Genomic DNA, 21,302 nt, shown 5'->3' on the forward strand with positions numbered 1-21,302 from the left:
CTCTGCTTGTCTGTCCGTCACCGGTGTTGTTCCCACCTGCCGGCCGCTCACATGGTGCCGTGGCACACGGGGCCCATGTAGCTCCTCGGTCCCTGCCGTCAGCCCCTCTGGGTTTAGATCCAGAAATGCAATTGGTAGATCACATGTAATTAAAAAATTTTTTTGAGGGAAAAATGCCATTCTGCATAGAGTATTTTTTTTTTAAATATATTTTATTGATTTTTCACAGAGAGGAAGGGAGAGAGATAGAAAGTTAGAAACATCGATGAGAGAGAAACATCGATCAGCCGCCTCCTGCACATCTCCCACTGGGGATGTGCCCGCAACCCAGGTACATGCCCTTGACCGGAATCGAACCTGGGACCCTTCAGTCCGCAGGCCGACGCTCTATCCACTGAGCCAAACCGGTTTCGGCTAGAGTATTTTTTTTTAAAATGTATTTTTATTGATTTTGGAGAAGAAGGGAGAGGGAGAGAGAGAGATAAAAACATCAATGATGAGAGAGAATCATCGACCGGCTGCCTCCTGCACACCCTACACTGGGGATCGAGCCCGCAACCCGGGCATGTGCCCTGACCGGGAATTGAACTGTGATCTCCTGGTTCATAGGTTGATACTCAACCACTGAGCCACGCTGGCCGGGCTGCATAGAGTATCTTAAAGTCCATTATGTTATGGCCAGCACATATATATTAAATAGCAATTCATCTTTAAAAACTAAGCATTGTGTTTAATTTTAGAAGGTGTGTGGGTCTGAGCCACAGATGCAGAGAATAAATTACTAACACCCTGAAAAGCCTGTCCTGGTAGAGGCACCAGCCAGTTAGACGAGGCCTCCCCGAGCCCGGCCCCTGCCCCTCGGGGACTGGCCTGTGACTGAGATCTGGATTCAAACACGTCCCGTTGCCTTTTCTTGTCAAAGAGACGCCAAGATCGCGTCCAGCGAGCACATGAGGGCGGGCGGCAGCGAGGAGATGGCCTGGCTGCAGATCTGCGAGCCCACGGAGAAGGACAAAGGGAAGTACACCTTTGAGATCTCGGACGGCAGGGACAACCACCAGCGCTCGCTCGACCTGTCCGGCCAAGGTCAGAGGCCTGCCTGCCTGGCGGCTCAGGCCTGGCGGGTGGGGATGCGTGTGGGATGCGGGGAGGGAAGCCTCTGGCGTGGTGCCCCCCAGTTGGAGAAATTCTTTCTGAATAATCGGCCCACTCGCCGGCTGCCGGCCCGTGTTCCTCGGGCAGGTGCACCGTGGGCACGCGGGCCAGGGGGCGGGCCCTTAGTGACGCCGACCTGTTCCCTTGCAGCCTTCGACGACGCGCTGGCGGAGTTCCAGCAGCTCAAGTAAGACTCGCTCGCGGGTTCAGACTCGCCGTCCAGGGCTCCGGGGCCTCGCGGTTATTTTGGCCGAGGGACCTCGCTGGGCGCCCAGGGGACCCGAGGCCTGTCCCTCCCAGGGACCTGGGGTGCGAATGGCAGTTTAAGCCACTCTCTGTGCAGACGGCAGACACACTTCCACCCCGTGAATGTGTCTGTCAGTTACTGCCTAGGGTCCTGGGAACCCTGGATGGGTTTCAATGAGTAAAGTGATGAATTCCTTTTTTTAAAAAAAATATTTTTACGGATTTCAGAAAGGAAAGGAAAGGAAAGGGAAAGAGAGATGGAAACATCAATGATGAGAGGGAATCATGGATCGGCTGCCTCCTGCATGCCCCCTACTGGGGATGGAGCCCACAACCCGGGCCTGTGCCCTGACAGGGAATCTATCTGTGACCTCCTGGTTCATAGGTCGACGCTCAACCACGGAGCCACGCCGGCCGGGCAGTAACTTAGAGTTCTCAGTGTGGATGAATTCTAGGGCATCCCACCCAGAGCAGCCATTGGCCAGCACCAGGGCATTCAGGGAATATCTGTGAATGGATGAATGGGTGACCAATAAATTAGAAACCAGCATTTCCCAAAATATCTGACACTCTCCAGTGCAACCTGGGGAATTCAGGGAGAAAAGAAATGTCTGCGGCTCTGAGTCTGAATGTAAACTCTGCAGCTGAAAGATAGGGTGGCCCCTCTCAAAAGGGCAGTGGGCATCGGGGAAAGGCGTGTCCTCTGAGAGAAAGCAGGCGTCCCCCACCCCTTTCACCCCAGTCAGCACCTCCCCTGAGGGATGTGTGTGGGTGCGTTTTCTCACGACTCTCTTCTGCTCTCTCCCCTCCCCCCTTGACGTCCAGGGCGGCTGCCTTTGCAGAGAAGAGTAAGTACCGGGCGATGGGAACAAGGGCCTTAGCTGTGGGTGGGCAGAGGCCGTGCTTCAGAGCGTTATCCTGTGTATCGAACGATAAAGGGCAGAGCTGCTCGCTCCCATTGGGCACCTCCATGCCGCTCCCCACCTGCCCTCCTCACACCTGCCCCCTCACACCTGCCTTGCTCACACCTTCCCCCTCACACCTGTCCCCTCACACCTGCCCCCTCACACTTGCCCCCTCACACCTGTCCCCTCACACCTGCCCCCTCACACTTGCCCCCTCACACCTGTCCCCTCACACCTGCCCCCTCACACTTGCCCTCCTCACACCTGCCCCCTCACACCTGTCCCCTCACACCTGTCCCCTCACACCTGCCCCCTCACACTTGCCCTCCTCACACCTGTCCCCTCACACCTGTCCCCTCACACCTGCCCCCTCACACTTGCCCTCCTCACACCTGCCCCCTCACACCTGCCCCCTCACACCTGTCCCCTCACACCTGCCCCCTCACACTTGCCCTCCTCACACCTGCCCCCTCACACCTGTCCCCTCACACCTGTCCCCTCACACCTGCCCCCTCACACTTGCCCTCCTTACACCTGCCCCCTCACACCTGCCCCCTCACACCTGCCCCCCTCACACCTTCCCTCCTCACACCTGCCCCGCTCACACCTGCCCCTCACACCTGCCCCCCCACACCTGCCCTCCTCACACCTGCCCCCTCACACCTATGCCCCTCACACTTGCCCTCCTTACACCTGCCCCCTCACACATGCTCCCTCACACCTGCCCCCCTCATACCTTCCCTCCTCACACCTGCCCCCTCACACCTGCCTTGCTCACACCTTCCCCCTCACACCTGCCCCACTCACACCTTCCCCTCACACCTGCCCCCCTCACACCTGCCCTCCTCACACCTGCCCCTCACACCTGTCCCCCTCACACATGCTCCCTCACACCTGCCCCCCTCATACCTTCCCTCCTCACACCTGCCCCCTCACACCTGCCTTGCTCACACCTTCCCCCTCACACCTGCCCCCCTCACACCTGCCCCCTCACACCTACCCCTTACACCTGCCCCCTCACACATGCTCCCTCACACCTGCCCCCCTCATACCTTCCCTCCTCACACCTGCCCCCTCACACCTGCCTTGCTCACACCTTCCCCCTCACACCTGCCCCCTCACACTTGCCCTCCTTACACCTGCCCCCTCACACCTGCTCCCTCACACCTGCTCCCTCACACCTGCCCTGCTCACACCTTCCCCCTCACACCTGCCCCCCTCATACCTTCCCTCCTCACACCTGCCCCTCACACCTGTCCCCCTCACACCTGTCCTCCTCACACCTGTCCTCCTGAGGCCTCCAGCACCCCTGGCCACCTGTCCTCCTGCCATCACCCACCTGTTCTGTGTTGTTTTAAGAGATGGTTAGGCAGTGGGGGCTGCAGGAGGAGAGACTGGAGAGGCACAGGAAACAAGTTTATTACACGTGCAGGCTCTAGAGACAGGCCCAGTGTGTTGAGGAGCACCAGGGCTGGGGGTCAGGAGGCAGAAGACAGGAGCTGGGGAGCTGACAGGCCCTTACTGGGCCCTTACTGGGCTTCCCTGGAAAGGCAGGCGGGCAGGGACACTCAGGGCAGCTGGATTAAATAGTTGGGGGCTTTGGGCTGTGGGCGTGGTCTCTGGTTACCCAGCACCTGGCCCTGGTCTCAGGCTCTGGATGGATGGTGGGTGGATCTCAGGTCCCCCAGGTGCCCCACGTGTCCCAGTTCCCAGGTGTGCTCCAGGAGGGGCTGGGACAAGGAGGTATGAAGATGTCAAACATCATACTATACAGAAATTAAAAATAGTTCCTATATATACACACCCTTGCACCGCCCTGGTCTCCAGACCCACAGACCCCTCTCCCTGAGTTATAGCTGGGCCCATTCCCCTAGTTCAGCCCCGGGCGCCCCTCCTGCGCCCTCAAAGCGCCGCTCCCACCCACATCCCTCCCAGCCTCTCCAGCCTCCCCTCAGGTGCCGTCCTCCACCGAGTGGCTATAGACACCTGTATACAGCCGGTGCTCAGCAGGGGCCGGGGGAGGGAGGAGGACCCCCTGCTGATGGTTTTCTCAGCTGAGTCCCCTCCATTGCAGATCGTGGCAAGGTGATCGGTGGTTTACCTGACGTGGTGACCATAATGGAAGGCAAGGTAAGGACGGATGGCAGGACCCCGGGACGCACGGGCTCAGCTGTGCATGCAGCCCTGCAAAGGGCCACGCGGAGCTGGGAGCATGCCTGTCGCTCAGCCTCCGGGGGGCTGGGCTCCCCACCCGCTCCTGCTTGGCCCGCTGCCTCTGGTAACCCTTGTGCTAATATCTGAGCTTACAAGCCACCCCTGGTCCTGTGCCTGGTGTCCACCGGGGTCTGAACCCTGGTCCTGGGCTGGGGCGGGGGCCAAGGGGGCGACCAAGGTTGGGGAGGCCACACCCATGCCCACAAGAGGCACCTGCCTGTGTAGAGGTGGGAGCCGCCCTCTGCGAGTGTGACACCCTCTCCAGGCTCCAAGGCCTTTGGAATGTGGACTGGGCGTTGTTTACCGAGTTTTAGTGGGTCACCTGTGGGCGGAATTGCTGACGTCCAGCCTGCACCCCTCTGGTGCCTCAGCTCTAGCTCAGGGTCTTGGGACACAGAGGGAGAGGATTTTATTCACCCAACACAAAGGTGGTGGCCCTTCTCGCAGAGCCCAGTGTGAGGCCGAGCAGCCTGGGCTCAGGGCGGAGCCGTCGCTGGGACACTCACAGCAGTTCGGCGTTACCAGGCTCCGGCGGGTTTAGCTGGGTGTCCACATGGTTGCTGCGTCCGACTTGCTACAGGTCAATGCATTCTCTGGATTTGCCAGAGGGTCCATGGGTCTGAATATAAAGGAAGTTGAGAAACAAGCTGAAACATCTGTAAAACGTGGATCTATTTGATTACTTTCAAATTCTTTAGCCGGCTTAGGCCAAGGGTGGGGAACGTCCGGCCCGCGGGCCATAGAAGGCTCTCGAAATCATTTGGTCTGGCCCTGCCGAGGCCTTAGGGGCGAGTTAATGAAATGTTTGACCAAACACAGAAGGCTCATGTTTCAGTGGATAGTTTTGTTTGGCCGCGAATGATGTTATAAATGTCCAGACGGCCCTTGGCAGGACAAAGGTTCCCCGTCACAGGCTTAGGCCCTGGGTTACAGCTGAGGATGAATAGAAGGCATTACCACGGGTTTTTCTCAGGAGCTACTGCGTGAAACTGCCCTTGTCTGCCTCCTGCTGTTTGGGGACCCCTGGGGTGTGGCGTGGCGCTCACGTGTGTAAAGAGCATGTTGACTCCATGAATGGGGTAAAGGACCATGATGAGGGTCGGTGCCATTCAGAGGGAATCTGACCTTCGTCTTCCTACCTCTGCCCTCCCTGCCCGCCCCCCCCCCCCCCCCCCCCGCAGACCTTGAACCTGACCTGCACGGTGTTCGGAAACCCCGACCCTGAGGTGGTGTGGTTCAAGAACGACAAGGACATCGAGCTCAACGAGCACTTCTCGGTGAAGGTGGAGCAGGCCAAGTACGTCAGCATGAGCATCAAGGGCGTGACCTCCGAGGACTCGGGCAAGTACAGCATCAACGTCAAGAACAAGTACGGGGGCGAGAAGATCGACGTCACGGTCAGCGTGTACCAGCACGGGGAGGTGATCCCCGAGGTGCAGCCGCCCCAGCAGGCCACGCCCAAGCTCATCCCCGCTTCCGCCTCCGGCCCGGCCCAGTGAGGCCGCGCCCGCCGCCGGGTGCTGTGTGCCGTGCCCAGTGCGTGTCGCCTGCTGAGTGTCCCCACGCGTGGCCCGAGAGCAAGCCCGCGCTCCGCGCGTTTAGCTTTGGCATTTGTTCAGTACAGTCTAGGGCCCTTGAGGCGGGAAGCCAAGGGCTCTGTGCGGCGTCCTGTCCACGCCCAGGGGTGGACTCCTAGTGCCGACAAGACCCAGCAGCCCCGGCTCCTGGCTGGAGCCCTTTATGTTGTCCTACCGGCCACTGTGTTTTCTCTTGCTTCCGACTAATAAAACTTTACGAGGCGACCTGTTGTGGTTCTGCGGCACCTGGTCGTACCCAACTACCTCCGCTTCCTCCCCCCTTCATTATGATGATCGGGCAGGGTTGCAGCGGGGAGGGAGTCTGCAATCTGAGAGCCTGGGGGCGGTCCCTCCAGAGCCTGACCCCTCAGGGTGGGGGACAAGGTGATGGGGCCTGGCCGGAGGGGCACCCGCAGAAGGACAGTCCCTCTGAAGGGGGCACCTGTGCAGACGGAAAAACACTTGGCGGTTCTCGCATTGCGGATTCAAAGGTCTCTGCGAGGAACACGAAATGCACAGATGGCCACATTCTTTCTTTACAAAAATTATTTTTATTTTTCCATCACAGCTGATAGACAATATTATATTAGTTTCAGGTATGCACCCCAGCGATTAGACATGACATAGCTTACTAAGCAATCATCCTGGTAAGTCTTGTACCCTCTGAACCGTACATAACTATAGAATACTAGCGGCCCGGTGCACGAATTCGTGCACAGGTGGGGTCTGGCCTGCCCACCCCCATCAGGGCTGATCGGGCTGGGTTGGCTGGGGGCAGGGGCCGCAGGCGGTTGGCTGGCTGGCCCCGCCCTCTGGTCAAACTCCCGGTCAATGGGAAAATTTGCATTTTACGCTTTTATTATATAGGATTATTACTATATGCCCTGTCCTATACTTCATATTCCCATGACTATTCTGTAAGAACCAATTTGTACTTCTCGATCCCTTCACCTTTTCATCCATCCCCCCAACTTCCCTCCCATCTGCTAACCATCAAGATGTTCTGCTTGCTCCTTTATTTTGTTTTTTAGATTCAATTGTTAACATGTACTTATTGCCATTTTATTGTTCATATTTTTAATGTTTTTTTTTTCCCCTTCTTCTTCTTAAAGAATACCTTTCAGCATTTCATGTGATACTGGTTTGGTGGTGATGAACTCCTTTAGCTTTTTCTTATCAGTGAAGCTCTTTATCTGACCCTCAGTTCTGAATGTTAGCTTTGCTGGGTAGAGTAATATTGGTTGTAGGCTTTTGCTTTTCATCACTTTGAATATTTCTTGCCGCTCCCTTCTGGCCTGCAAAGTTTCTGTTGAGAAATCAGCTGACAGTCGTATGGGTGCTCCTTTTTAAGTAACTGCTTTTCTCTTGCTGCTTTTAAGATTCTCTCTTTGTCTTTAGCCCTTGGCATTTTAATTATGATGTGTCTTGGTGTGGACCTCTTTGGGTTCATCTTGTTAGGGTCTCTCTGAAATTCTTGGACTTTTATGTCTATTTCCTTCACCAAGTTAAGGAAGTTTTCTGTCATTATTCCTTCCATTAGGTTTTCAACATCTTGCTCCCTCTCTTTCCTTCTGGCACCCCCAGAATGTGAGTATTGGTACGCTTGAAGTTGTCCCTGAGACTCCTTCGACTAACTTCACTTCTTTGGATTCTTTATCTTTTTGCTGTTCTGATTGGGTGCTTTTTGCTTCCTTTTATTCCAAGTCTCTTGGCTTCACCTACTCTACTGTTGGTTCCTGGTAAATTCTTCTTCTTCTCGATTCGCACGTGCTTCCTTCAGGACTGGTCCTCTTTATGCCGTGGACGTTCTAAGCTCACTGAGCGCCCTTATAGCCAGGGTTTTGAACTCTGCCTCTGGCAGATTGCTTGTCTCCATTTGGTTTAGCTTTTTCCTGGAGTGTTCTCTTCTTTCATTTGGGACATGCTTCTTTGTCTCCTCATCTTGGCACCTACCTGTGCTGTTCCCAGGTGCAGCTGCTGTGTCTCCCGGGCTTGGTAGAGTGGCCTTGTGCAGTACATGCCCTGTCGGGCCCAGCGGCATAGCCTCCCTGATCACCCCAGCTGGGCACTCCAGGTGTGCTCCCCATGTGGCTGTGCCACCCTCCTGTTGTAGCTGAGACTCGATTACTGTTGGCTCGGCAATGGGAGGGATTTTCCCCAAGGCCAATCAGATGCAAGGACTGGCTGTGATGACTGACCTTTGACCACTGTGGAGGCCCACCCCACAGAGCAGGACTTAGCAGGGCTCTGGTGTTTGCTGAGTCTGCCCCTCAGGTGTGTCTCTGGTGGAGGTGGTTGGGTGGTGCCTCTATGTGACCTGAAGCTGTCCAATGGGTTTGATGGCTCTGGGGCTTCCCAGGAGGCATGGACCAAGTTTAGTCATTGCCTGTTCTACCCAGGGACACCCGGCATGAGCTACAGAGCAATCTGCAGATGGCTGCTACTTGTGCTGGACTTGGAGGTGCCCAGGTGAGACCAAGGTGCAAACCAAGGCTGCTGCTGCTAGTCCCAGGCCTGGGGCCACTTAGCCAGAGGCACAGGGCACACGGAGGCCAGATGCTGGTTATTTGAGAGATTTTAGGAAATTCTGAAGCATGAGCCAAGAGAAGCCATTTGTATGGATAAGCTTGGGTGGGCCTGCAAGGGGATGGGACAGGGTCTCAGGGAATCACTAGGATGGGGCAAACAGTGTGAGCCAGGTTGATGGAGACTCAGATGTGGTGCCATCTGTCAGCTCTGGGAGTGGGGCAGGCTCAGCAGAGGAACACTGCGCTGTTGCACTTCTGTCTGAGAGAAAACTGCCCCCAGCCCTCACCCTGATGCCAGATAATTTAGCTCCCCATGTGTCCCTGGTGCCTTTTGAGCTGCTTTCCCAATGCTGGAGGTCAGAGGGAGTGAGGCCGAGTAAGTCCATGTGCCGGCCCTTTAAGAGGAACACCTGGGATTCCAGCAGGCTCCGTCCCCCTCAACCTTCATCCCTGTTGGTTTTATAGCTGGAAGTCAAGGGACTTCTCTTCCTGACACCGGAACCCGGGCTGGGAGGACTGGTGTGGGGCTGGGACCCTCGTCCTTCAGGGGGGACCTCCCCTCCACAGCCTAGAGACCCCTCCTGAGTTTTACACGTGGGTGTGGGACCAGCCCATTCCTCCTCTCCACCCTCCTGCCAGTTCCAGGTGGCTGCTGCTGCTTTTTTTTGTATTCCTCACCTGAGGGTATTCCCCCATTGACTTCTAGAGAGAGTGGGAGAGAAACATCCACGTGAGACACATCGATTGATTGCCTCCCGCACACGCCCCAACCGGGGCTGAGGAACTGCAACCCAGGTACGTGCCGTGTCTGGGAATCAAACCCACGACCCTTCTAATCGCTGAGCGAACCAGCCAGGGCTGGCTCCTCGCTCACATCCTTCGCGACAGGCCTCCGCTCAGCCAGGCTTCGGGGGCTCCGCACGGTGGTGGGTCTGTGGCTGAGCGGCGTTCTGACGTGGTTGTGGGCAGGCAGGTCCTGTGTGCACCTGCACCGCCGTCTCGTCCGGAAGCGAAGGCTGTGTGCCTTCTAAGGCTTGTTTAGTCAGACTCAGAGGGACTGAAAGAGAAAGAAAACAGGCGTCAGGGTGATCACTGCGGTGGCCACGGAGGGAGAGCTAAACCTCGGCTGATTCCGGTCTCCGTGGGATTTTAGAAAACGGATATCCTTTCTCTCAGCATAGCCTTTCTTTCAACGCTTTCTGCCTTTTTTTTTGTAAAGAGGCTGAAATTCCTCTGGCATAAAAACCCCATTTCAGTATTTTAGTTTTATATGAAACATGTGGCCATAAAGCCGAGAGCGTGGGGAGGTTTAGAACACTGCTTTCCCGCTTTTTCCCTCATGCGCACGTCAACTACGGACTAAACTTCTGTCACACCCAAAAGCTTGTTTTTTGTCGATCGGACAAAAAAAAAAAAATAGGTGTAATTTTGATTCACTCACACCGGACGGCTATTGCTGTGCTGGCTGCTGTCATTTATTTATTTTTTATTTGCCAATCTGAGGGAAAGAGGTCAGTGCCCCGACTAAATAGTCAGGCATCGCATGCTTTGAACATCCTTGCGTTACAGGCTGGAAGTCGCTGGTTTAGGGTAATTCCTAGGTCGTCGAGGCCAATTCACACTCTGTGATACTGTGCTCCGTTTTCCGAGGGTAATAAGGAAACCCTGAAACTAAGTCTGTCCCTGAACACCCAGCCAGCTGGGCCGGTTTCGGGGCGGGGGAGGGGGCCCGTGTGTCTCCGAGGCGCAGGTGCAGGCGCGGCCGGCTGCTTGCCCTCTGCCGAGAGGAGGGGAGGGGCTCCCGCTCGGCCTGGGAGCGGAGGCTCGGGGGTGTAATCTGACTACGGAGCTGAACCACAGCCCCATGGTTCCGTGGAAGCGGTCATTTGTGTGGCAGCTGTGGCCACGGGAAGGAATGAAATGGCTTTGCATTTCTCCAAGTCATGTGATTTTTTTAAAAGCAGATTTTAGTTTTTTGAGCAGTTTAAGGGCAAAGTTGAGAGGAAGGTAGAGATTTCCCAGATACCTCCTGCCCCCCCCCCCCACGGCCTCTCCACCATCACACCCCCCAGGTGATGAACCTGTCTGACATGTCACAGTCACCCAGAGTCCACAGCTCCCCTAGGGCCAGGCTGTGCTGCACATTCGGCGGGTGCTGTGACCCCTGCCACCTGTAGGTGGCGCTGAGAGAACAGGGATGAGCTTGGCAGGGCCTCCATCTGTCCTCCCTTCGATCCATCCTCCCGTGCGAACACCTCCCTTCCTGGTTATAAAGGCGACAAGGACAGACCGGCCAGGGGCTGTTTCCAGGGACAGGAGCTAACTGGCAAGGCAGTCACGTGGCCCCTTGATCTCTGTGTGCCGCACACGCGCAGGACAACACACCTTGCGAGCCAGTGCGAGGCTCTCACACGCGGGGAAGTCGTACACACGCGTGGTGTGTGTCCGCACGGCGTGGGGCGTGGATTTAAATGCTCCACGTTTCAGAGGGCACGCGGGGCGCAGGGCCAGCCGTCCTTCAGGCAGTGACTCCTGGCCGCGGCCATTCCCTGCGGGGCCGTGGGCTGAGGGGCTGGGGCTCAGGGGACCCCGGTGTGTGGCCATTTTTACTTCATTTTATTTATTTATTTTTAAAATCTTTATTGTTGAAGGTATTCCGTATGTCCTCCTTTCCCCATCGACCTCCTCGGCCTGCCTCCGCGTCCCGCCAGGTCTGCACCCCCCATTGTCTGCGTCCACGGGCCATGCATCTATGCACACAAGGTCTTTGGTTAATGGCCTCCCACCCACCCTCCCTCCCCTGCCCCCTCTGAGATTCCGCACTCTGTTGACAATATCATTTAATACTCATCAAATGGGTAACAACATTTTTTAAAAAATTAAGAATCTATTTATTAAAGCTGGGACAGTAAGAGTTTAGGAGAAAGAAAAGAAGAAGTCCATGCATGAGCTCTAGCTGGTGTGGCTCAGTGGATAGAGCGATGGCCTGTGGACTGAAGGGTCTTGGGTTTGATTCTGGTCAAGGGCACATGCCTGGGTTGCAGCTCCATCCCCCACCCAGGCCCTGGTCGGGCACATGCAGGAGGCAACCAATCGGTGTGTCTCTCTCACATCGATGTTTCTCTCTGTCTTCCCCTCTCTCTTCCACTCTCTCTGAAAATCAATGGGAAAATATCCTTGGGTGAGGATTAACCGCCCCCCCAGCCCCCCCGAAAAAAACATCTGAAAAGCATCGGTAGCTGTCGCCTGGGACTGGGGCACCTCGGGGGCCAATTCCGGGCTCCCCATCGGCTGTCTTCCGTGTCAGAGACCAGGACCCCGAGATGTGCTGCCCGTCCCCACCGGCCACCCGGGCAACACGCGTCTCATGGCTGAGCAACGACACGTGACACGTTTCGCCAGACGTGGCTTCCGTTCTGCGGCTGGGACTGTCCCGTGCCTGTAAGATGCGGCCGCCCTTCCCAACACGTGACGTGTGGGAAAATGCCTTTTCCTTCAACGTCGTTAGAACACCCCCCTCCCTCGGCCCCGACACAGCGGGAGAAATCCCCGCCAGGCCTCCTGGAGGCGTTCACCACGCACACTTTCTAATAAAGAAAACAAGATTAAACGCCCGGAAGAGGAGGCCATTAATTTTAATGAGATTCTTTGCAATGAAGAAGCTTAATTGGTCCAAAAAGAAAATAAAAAAGAAGAATTCTGCTTAGGAACAAAAATAATGGCAATGCAGCACCTGGAGTGGCATCCAGGGCTCGGGGGCTGCAGCTGTCCTGGAGGTGCTGGCCTCTCCCTGGCTGGCCCCGGAGTCGGGGTTGAGCTGTGGCCGCAGGAGCGTCACCTGCCTTCTGCTCGGGCACCTCCCCAGGGAGCCCCGTGCTCGGGGAGCACCTCCCGGACCCGGCTTCCATTGCTTTCTGAGACTTTAATCAGAAATGACTCTCACTGGAGCCTCAGGGCCCGATACCCGCGTGCTTTGTGTCAGGGGTGGACACACGTCGGTGTTTGTGTGTCAGTGGTGATCACTGCAGCCGACACGCTCACCGCAGGCCTTGCTGTGTGGCTGACCGGCCGGGAGGTGGCACCGCTGTCTGGGCTGCTTTGGGGGTGGTGTGGGGGCTGTGGGGGGAAGGGCATGGGGACCAGTGTGGGGGCCAGCCTGGCACTCACTGTCATTTTTAAGCTGCAGCCCTGAGTATAAAGACCCGAACAGAACCGGACGAGACCTGTTGATCCTGATAATCCCTGTGGGCGGGGGAGGATTTCACGGATTCAGAAACCCAACATCGGGCTTAGAGCGATGAGAGTTTCATTAGAGACTGTGGCGGAGGGAAGCTCACAGGTAAACAGATGTTGCCGATGACCCCGGCTCTGGGGGCCCAGGGACCACAGACGTAGGCGCTCCCAGCCAGGGCCTCCCAGCTCAGCGCCCATTACTCTGGGCACTGCCGGCCCGCAGCCCACAGTTGCTGGGGATGTGCCAGCCCACAGTTGCTGGGGATGTGCCAGCAACTCCCTGTGTGACACACGGGAGAGGGGGAAGGGCTCTCTGAGCCGATGGGTCCCGGTGCCTCTCTGGTTCAGCCGCAAGGCCAGAGCAGCGAGTGGCAGCCCCGTCTCATCTCTGCCATAGTCTCTCTCTCTCTCTCTCTCTCTCTCTCTCTCTCTCTCTCTCTCTCTTTCTTTCTCTCTCTGCAGCTCTCACCTGGCCTGACCCCACACCTGCCTGGCCCGGCTCAGCAGTTTTCTATGGCAATGGCTGCTGGGCAAGAAGGTGTGGCCCTGCTCAGAGCTGCCGGCCTCCCTCCCTGTGCAGGTGGGCGGACCTGGGCAGGTGTCCATCCACCTGGGCGGGCATCTCTGTCCCTTCCCAGCCATCACAGACGGGGTGACTTAACAACAGATTGTGCTCCTCGTGGTCTGGGGCTGACGCCCAGGATGTAGGTGCAGCGTGATTCCTCTCGTTGACGGAGAGCCCGTGGAGAGGAGACGGGTGCTGGGTGGTGAGGCTGGTGCCTGAAGCAGACACGCGTGCAAGGATCCCTGTTGGGTGACGTTCCTGTTCCTCTCACTGTTGTCCACGAACAAGTCTCCTCTCTGAGGTTTAACGGAACTGGACCTGTGCCTCCAGGGGCGTCCGAGCAGGACTCTGGCTGGGACAGCCCTTCCGCCCGCTGTCCTGAGAGGGGGGAGTTGGACCAGGCGTGGCTGCCGAGCCCGCGCTGCCCACCCCGTTCCCAGCGCTGACCCCACCTGCCTCCCAGGTGAGTGGCCGGGAGCTACCTACAGCCTCACTCAGGCCAAATACATACCTTGGAGTCAAAGTGGAGATGCTGAAAGCACTGATAACTGGGCCCATGGGACGTGCCACCCTGGTCCCGTGACTGACGGGCGTCGGAAGGTGGCCTTCCAGGAGCCTTTTCTCAAATACAAGTGAGGAAGTCTGTCCCCTGGGAGAGCTTTGGAGAATCCTAATACATAAAAAGCCAGGGGCCGTCATGACCTAAACGACTGGACGGGTGACCAGACAGCAGGCTAGGGTCCTGGCTGGCGCAGTGGGAGTCAGTCCTGAGTCCCGGCCGGCGTGGCAGGAGTCCGTCTGGGTCCCAGCCACCCATGGCACGATGGCGGGAGGAAGCTGTGGGAACGGAGCCGTGCTGCCATTGGCTGGCCTCTGGGTCCCTCCCCCTGCCCACAGGCTCTGGGGAACCGGAGCCATGCTGCACTTGGACTGGCCTCTGGGTCCCTCCCCCTGCCCACAGGCTCTGGGGAACTGGAGCCATGCTGTGATGGGACTGCACCCTACCCGAGGGGTCCCGGATTGTGAGAGGGTGCAGGCTGGGCTGCATGAATTTTTGTGCACTGGGCCTCTAGTTTGAAATAAACAACATCACTGAGAGTGGCAGATGAGGACAGTCCAGTGAGCCACCGCCTGGCCGTCCACAGGGCGCGGGGTCTGCATGCAGTGCAGTCAGTGTTCAGAATGCGCAGCCCAGCACAGGCGTCCGCTCTGATGCTCATCAGCCGCACACCCAGCGAGAGGGCCAGAAAACTCATCTCGGAGGAAAATTGATTTTCACGCCCTCCATTTCGCCATGAAAATGTATTACAGTTGGATCGATGGCCCAGCGTCCAGGCCAGGCCTTTGCCATCGGGCGCTGCCCCTGGAATCACCTCACGTGGGTCGCCAGTGCGACCGGTTCGTTCCGAGCGGAATGTGAGGGCACGTCCACGTGTGGCTCGTCATCGCACATTCCCAGCAGGAGAGCACGTTGGGACGGGCCAGTTCAAGGTCGTATTTACAGAGAGAACCGAGGTCTGTGTCATCAGGAGACTCCTGAAAATTCCAGTCCTCCATTCAGATCCACGACACTCACCCCGGGTGCCAGGTGCTTCTGCGCGTCCTGAGCTCACCGTAGGGTCTCCGTCTCACAGAAGAGGAAGCGAGGCAGACAGACGTGCCCCCGTCATGAGGCCCCGACCCCCAGGGAGCTAGGGTGGGGCTGGACACAGAGCTCTCGGTCTGTGGGGTCCCCCATGCCCTGCACGCGTGGCTGCACCCGGGATGCGCACCTGTGTCTGTGATGCCTCACCTTCAGAAAACACAGGTGTGAGGCGGGGATCGAGGGTCCAGGGGGAAGCGCTTCAGCTCCCTGCCTGTGGGCAGAGGCCAGGGCGGAGGCAGCAGGGTGGTGCTGGTGACGGGTCTGCCTCCCAGAGCGCCCGGTCCACATGGCTGATAACAGGGCGGCCACACAGACAGGTGATGGTCCGGTAAACGCTCTAACCCCCAATGCACAAAGCATCCTCGGACGGGCACGTCTGCTTTGTTTCTCAGGTGAGACACCTCTCACCTCTTCAGGCTGCGTTTCAGGAGCTCCTTGACCTTGATGATCAGACCCGTGGCTGTGGTGGTTTGGTATCTGTGATGCGCTGCTTGGACTGGAAGGTACACAGGTAGCAGAAGCCATGGCAGGAGGCCCCTCGACGGCTGCTGGTGGGTGTCAGGCTCCCTAACGAGGCTCCATTCCCACCCGGAAGGAAGTTAGTACAACGCACACGGCTCTCACCGCCCGAGAGTGAGGGCACGACAGCGACAGGTGGTAGTGTGACAGCGGGACATACTTCAGAGGTTGCCATGCAGAGTGGTCAGCGCGGGGTGGAGGGGCTGTTTGGCCAGGACTTGCCATCCCAGCCCCGCGGAGAACTCAGCACAACCTTCACTACAACCAAGGCAACCACAGATCCTGCCACTAGGGGCTGCTGTGGCCCCACATTTCATGGCCAAGGGGCTCAGCCTTGGGGCAGGGACTTCAGCTGGTTTTAGACTTTTCCTCCCTCCCTCCCTCCCTCCCTCCCTCCCTCCCTCCCTCCCTCCCTCCCTCCCTCCTTCCTTCCCTTCTTGCCCTCCCTCCCTTTTCCCTGAGCGTCTCGCTAGAATTATGCACATTATCTTACCCCAAGGGGTGACGGGCAGCAGCCCACGGGGCCTCAGGAGCAACCGCCGGGGTGCTCAGACATGTCTATTTCTCAGGCCACGGCGCTTGGGAAGGAGAGCCCGGTAGTACCTTCTCGCTTCCTGCATAAAAAGGAACAACAATGTTCTCCCCTTTATGTATTAAAGCAGGTCTTTGAGAAAGAATCCGTCTTTGATGAAATTTAAGCAAAATCACGGGTGTTGAGGAATTGTGGGTAGATGATGCGGAGGGGTCCCTGCTCATCCCCGGAGCCCGGCGTGCCGGGAAGGGTGCCGTGGAATCTGCCCTCAGGGCCGGGGAGAAGCCCGTGGCTTATTCTGTTGCTGTTAAGTCCTTGATCAGAACAGGTTGTGCCCTCGAAACCTGTTCTCTCTCCCTTTCGTGAGACGAGAGAGACGAGAGCAGAGGTGTTGACTCAGTATTTCGTGAAGGGAGAAGGTGCAGGGTCACCGGCAGGTAAGGGGACGGCGACAATGCCCTGGACTCAGATGCTCACACAGCTCTCGCTCCGTCACCGCTTCCGGAAAGGCCTGCCCGTGGCTCCGGGTCAGTGCGAAGGTGCGACTCACCTGAGCTATGGAGCTGCGGGTCCAGATGGGCCCCGTGGACCAGGATGTGGTCACTTCCTGCAGCCTCTGCCCACAGCGCCCCCTGTGTCCGCACCAGGAAATGGCTCCTTTCTCTGCGCAGCAAGCAGGCAGTGCTGTGCTGTCTGGATGGCCGGGGTTGTCATGACAACGCGTCATTCCACATCACCTGTCACGTAGGAAGGGGCACCCTCCACTCCTGCTCACGGGAGGGACCCTGAGGTTGGGGCTCCACCGGGCACCTGGCAGCAGCTGCAGTGCCACGTCACCTGCCAACGACGGGGCCGTGTTGTGACGAGATGGACACCCAGTCCAAGGGGACAGTCCCCAAGCCCCACGCAGGAGCCCCTGGGCATTGTTGTAAGACGCCCCCTGGGACTGTCCTCAAGCAATTACTGCTCCGGGAAGGTAGACGTGCAGGTGAATTGTGAGGGTGGCATCCCCACTCGGGTCTGGAGAGGGCGAGGACGGGGTGTCCCTCAGAGCCCTGAACAGCTTGTCAGCGAGATGCTGGCACAGAACCCTGGTCGCTGTGTCATTATTCTTTTTCTAAAAAATATGTTTTTATTGATGTCAGAGAGGAAGGCAGAGGGAGAGAGATAGAGAGAGAGAGAGAGAAACATCCATGATGAGAGAGAATCATGGATCGGCTGCCTCCTGCACGCCCCACACTGGGGATTGAGCCCACAACCTGGGCCTGTGCCTTGACCAGGAATTGAACCCTGACCTCCTGGTTTGTAGGTTGACACACAACCACTGAGCCACACCAGCCGGGCACTGTGTCACTGTTTCGATGGGCGCGGTGAGTGACGCCATTAGGTGTTTCTATGCCATTAGGTGGTGTAGAATTCCCGATATTTCTGAGCCACTGAAAAGGACGCCGGTCAGCTTTGTGTGCAGAAGCCACGCTCTCGGAAGCGCAGTTTGTGTTTTCCCTGACAAGCCAGGACAGGTGTGCGGCCTCCGACCCAGGATGCCGGTTCCCGTCAGGGGGAGCGCAGTTGCCGTCTGAGAGCCGCGGGCATCAGGCTTGGACGCCTGTGTCGGATGCACCTCTTCTTCTGCCTCTTGCCCTGTGGACAGGTTTTCTGCTTCCAGTCCAGTGGGATGATCAGGATGGGGTTTTGTGTGTCTGGCGTGGTGTCATTTCCTTCTACCACGGCTAGTTTTATGCTTGTCTGACCGTGGAAAATGCTGTAACAGAGTAATTATATGGGCCTGGACTTTGGCTCACCAGTAGAGAGAAGGATTTTTATTTATCTCTGTCCACCGCACTTTTTCCCATGGTGGGAGTCAAGCGAGTGTTTGCGGAATTACTCCGTCAGAGTCCACATTCAGTTAATTCTAGGACAAGAATTGCCGGGGTTCATGTCCCAGCATCAAGAAGGGTGCAGGAATATGGAAAAGGCTGCGCTCAGATGACATAGGAATCCAGAGACTAATAAAGAGTCCGGAGACGAGATATAATTTTGAAAGGCATTGGGGGTCAGAGGACCTTCCGCTAAAGGAACTGAAGCGTCCCTCCTTGTCTCGGACCCTTGCTTTTATTCACACAATTTGTCCTAAGGCAAGGTGGAGATGATACACTCCAAAGGGTACCGTTTCAAAGGGTACAGGGTCCATTGTCAGTTTGGGGAATAGCCTACGGCTGTACAGGTGTTTGGCCAGTAGGAGGCAATAACATGTAGATTAAGATGCCCTTTAGCTGTCTGGCAGCCACAGTCAGTTTCCTATTCAGGTTTGGGGAAATGCCTTCAGCCATTCCCAACAGGTGACTACATGTGTGACTCAACCCTGTTGAGTCCCCAAGTCTCATCAACCTTTTGATGAAACTCTTAAAATTATGACATGTTAAAATTGGTCGCTGGCAAAGAATCTCTCTGGGGAAGCGGTACCGGTGCGGGGAGGAAAATCATTTTCCCACGACCCTTCTTGGTTCTTGGCTGAGAGCCCTGTGATGAAGGACAGACCAGCAAGGGGACAACCAACCGGACTGTAGTAACAGCATTGCCTCCCGCGTACTTGGGAGAGACCCTGGGGACTGAGGGGTCCCCAAGACAGACCCAGCCACCGGCTTACACTCTAGGCGGCTGCAGAGAAAGAAGGGGTGTGTGGGTGTGCAGTGGAGGTGGCGCCAGTCATGGGGTGAGCAGGAAAAGCCCGGTAAACCGAGGCGAGATTTCTTGTGCAGATTTTAATCACGCCTCCTCCAGGGCTGTGTCTCACGAGTAAGGCGCATCCTCTCCTCCTGGTACCGAGAGGTACGCGCTTAGGAATGGAGGTTTCCTCTTTACCTCTAAGCATCCCACGAAAGCCTGCCTCCCACTCGTATTTTAGGAGGTTCTCCTGGGCCGGCCACCCCTGGACATCGTCGCCTTCCTGTCATCCGTGCACCGAGGAGACGTGTTGGGGGCAGCGTGTCCTGCTGCTCCTCAGAGGTGTGACTGTCACGACTGGGTGTCTCAGGGGCAACTGAGAGGCTTTGATCTTGGATACAGTCCCAGGGACAGGCTTTCAGCCCAGCAGCCTCGCGTCGGGAGCGACCTGCCCCTCTTCTCGTTGCCCCAGACCCCGCAGACACGGCTCCAGGGGCGCTGGGCTTGAATCAGCAGGAAGGGGCCACCTGCACGAGGACCCTCTCGCTGACTGAATCCCCTCCCCTTCCCGAGGCCACGTGTCCAGCAGGAACCCTCCTCTTCTTTCTCTCGGCATGACCTCACCAGGGTCCGCCATCCTTGCGTCCTGTACATGCGCTTCTGGGACCAGGCACGTGATGAGGGTGCTCCCCTGCGTTTGCCTCTGGGTGATGGGCTCCAAGTTTCTGCCTCTAGCCCTGGGGAGGAAAGGCCTTGGGAGAGGGGATTTGCAATGCAAACGCCAGTTTCTTTCTTTGTGATTTTTTTTAGCTCCATAGGTCAGCGTTCCTCACACGGGAACCTCAGCTATATTCTCAGATCCGTTATTTCTCCCTAATGTGGCCTGGACCTTGTGTGTGTGAGACCGGGGCTTTGGGAGGTGCTCCTCTGCCCGACACCCACTGATGTGAATCCAGACTGTGGGGCGCGGGCCTCCCTGCAGGGCTCCCACAGCTCTGTGTCCTCCAGTGCAGGCCGGGCAATGCAGTGCGCCATGCCCTTCTCCCCGGGATGCCCGCCCTGAGAGATCCTCCCACTGACGGAAACGAGGGCGTATTCAGGAGTGTGACTGGGGGATCTGATTATTAACGTGTATCTGACGAGGTTCAGGACACGTTCCCCCCAAATATGGCACAATGGAATGCGGACCATCTTAAGCTGAAGGAGTGTGAGGAAAGGGCAGAGGCAGGAAGGTCACCTTGAATGCAGTAGGTTGTGTGAAAGATGGGAAGACACAGGGTTCGGCACATCCCTGAGCAGCGTCTACCCTGATCGGCGCTTTATCCAGGTCACACATCACCGTAGTGTCACTGGGGAAAGCGGGCTGCTCCTCTGTCTTTGTGACAGAGGCCAGGGGGTCCCAGAGGGAAGTACCGGGATTAACGCCGGTGTTTCACACGAGGAAGGTCGTCACCAGCAAGGACATCACCACCAGCAAGGTCACTACCACCAGCAAGGACGTGACCACCAGTGCGGACACTACCACGAGGGAAGACATCACCACAGGGAGGACATCACCACCTGTGAGGACATCACCATCAGGGAGGACATCACCATCAGGGAGGACATCACCATCAGGGAGGACATCACCACCTGGGAGGACATCACCACCAGGAAGGACATCACCACCAGGACGGACATCACTATCAGGAAGGACATCACTATCAGGAAGGACATTACCACCAGGGAGGACATCACCACCAGGAAGGACATCACCACCAGGAAGGACATCACCATCAGGGAGGACATCACCACCAGGAAGGACATCACCACCAGGGAGGACATCACCACAGGGAGGACATCACCATCAGGGAGGACATCACCATCAGGAAGGACATCACCACCAGGATGGACACAACCACCAGGAAGGACATCACCACAGGGAGGACATCACCATCAGGGAGGACATCACCATCAGGAAGGACATCACCACCAGGATGGACACCACCACCAGGAAGGACATCACCACAGGGAGGACATCACCATCAGGGAGGACATCACCATCAGGAAGGACATCACCACCAGGAAGGACATCACCATCAGGAAGGACATCACCACCAGGAAGGACATCACCACCAGGGAGGACATCACCATCAGGGAGGACATCACCATCAGGAAGGACATCACCACCAGGAAGGACATCACCACCAGGAAGGACATCACCATCAGGGAGGACATCACCACCAGGAAGGACATCACCACCAGGGAGGACATCACCACAGGGAGGACATCACCATCAGGGAGGACATCACCATCAGGAAGGACATCACCACCAGGATGGACACAACCACCAGGAAGGACATCACAACAGGGAGGACATCACCATCAGGGAGGACATCACCATCAGGAAGGACATCACCACCAGGATGGACACCACCACCAGGAAGGACATCACCACAGGGAGGACATCACCATCAGGGAGGACATCACCATCAGGAAGGACATCACCACCAGGAAGGACATCACCATCAGGAAGGACA

At 57.0% G+C, this 21,302-nt stretch overlaps 1 protein-coding gene across 2 annotated transcripts in view; it reads left to right on the forward strand.

Moving 5' to 3' along the window:
- The window catches only part of MYOM2 (myomesin 2), a 54,099-nt gene extending 47,777 nt beyond the window's left edge, over window positions 1-6,322 (forward strand). The window contains exons 33-37 of one of the 2 annotated variants that reach the window (XM_036303912.1): window positions 923-1,086; window positions 1,306-1,342; window positions 2,227-2,249; window positions 4,381-4,436; window positions 5,702-6,019. In XM_036303912.1, the coding sequence (XP_036159805.1) occupies window positions 923-1,086; window positions 1,306-1,342; window positions 2,227-2,249; window positions 4,381-4,436; window positions 5,702-6,019 (598 nt within the window). Of the gene's footprint in view, window positions 1-922; window positions 1,087-1,305; window positions 1,343-2,226; window positions 2,250-4,380; window positions 4,437-5,701 lie in introns of both variants that reach the window. The other variant, XM_036303913.1, reaches the window with a different exon arrangement.
- Window positions 6,323-21,302: the final 14,980 nt, after the last annotated feature.

This window comes from Myotis myotis, unplaced genomic scaffold (genome assembly GCF_014108235.1).
Source record: "Myotis myotis isolate mMyoMyo1 unplaced genomic scaffold, mMyoMyo1.p scaffold_m19_p_39, whole genome shotgun sequence".
Classification (NCBI taxonomy): domain Eukaryota; kingdom Metazoa; phylum Chordata; class Mammalia; order Chiroptera; family Vespertilionidae; genus Myotis; species Myotis myotis.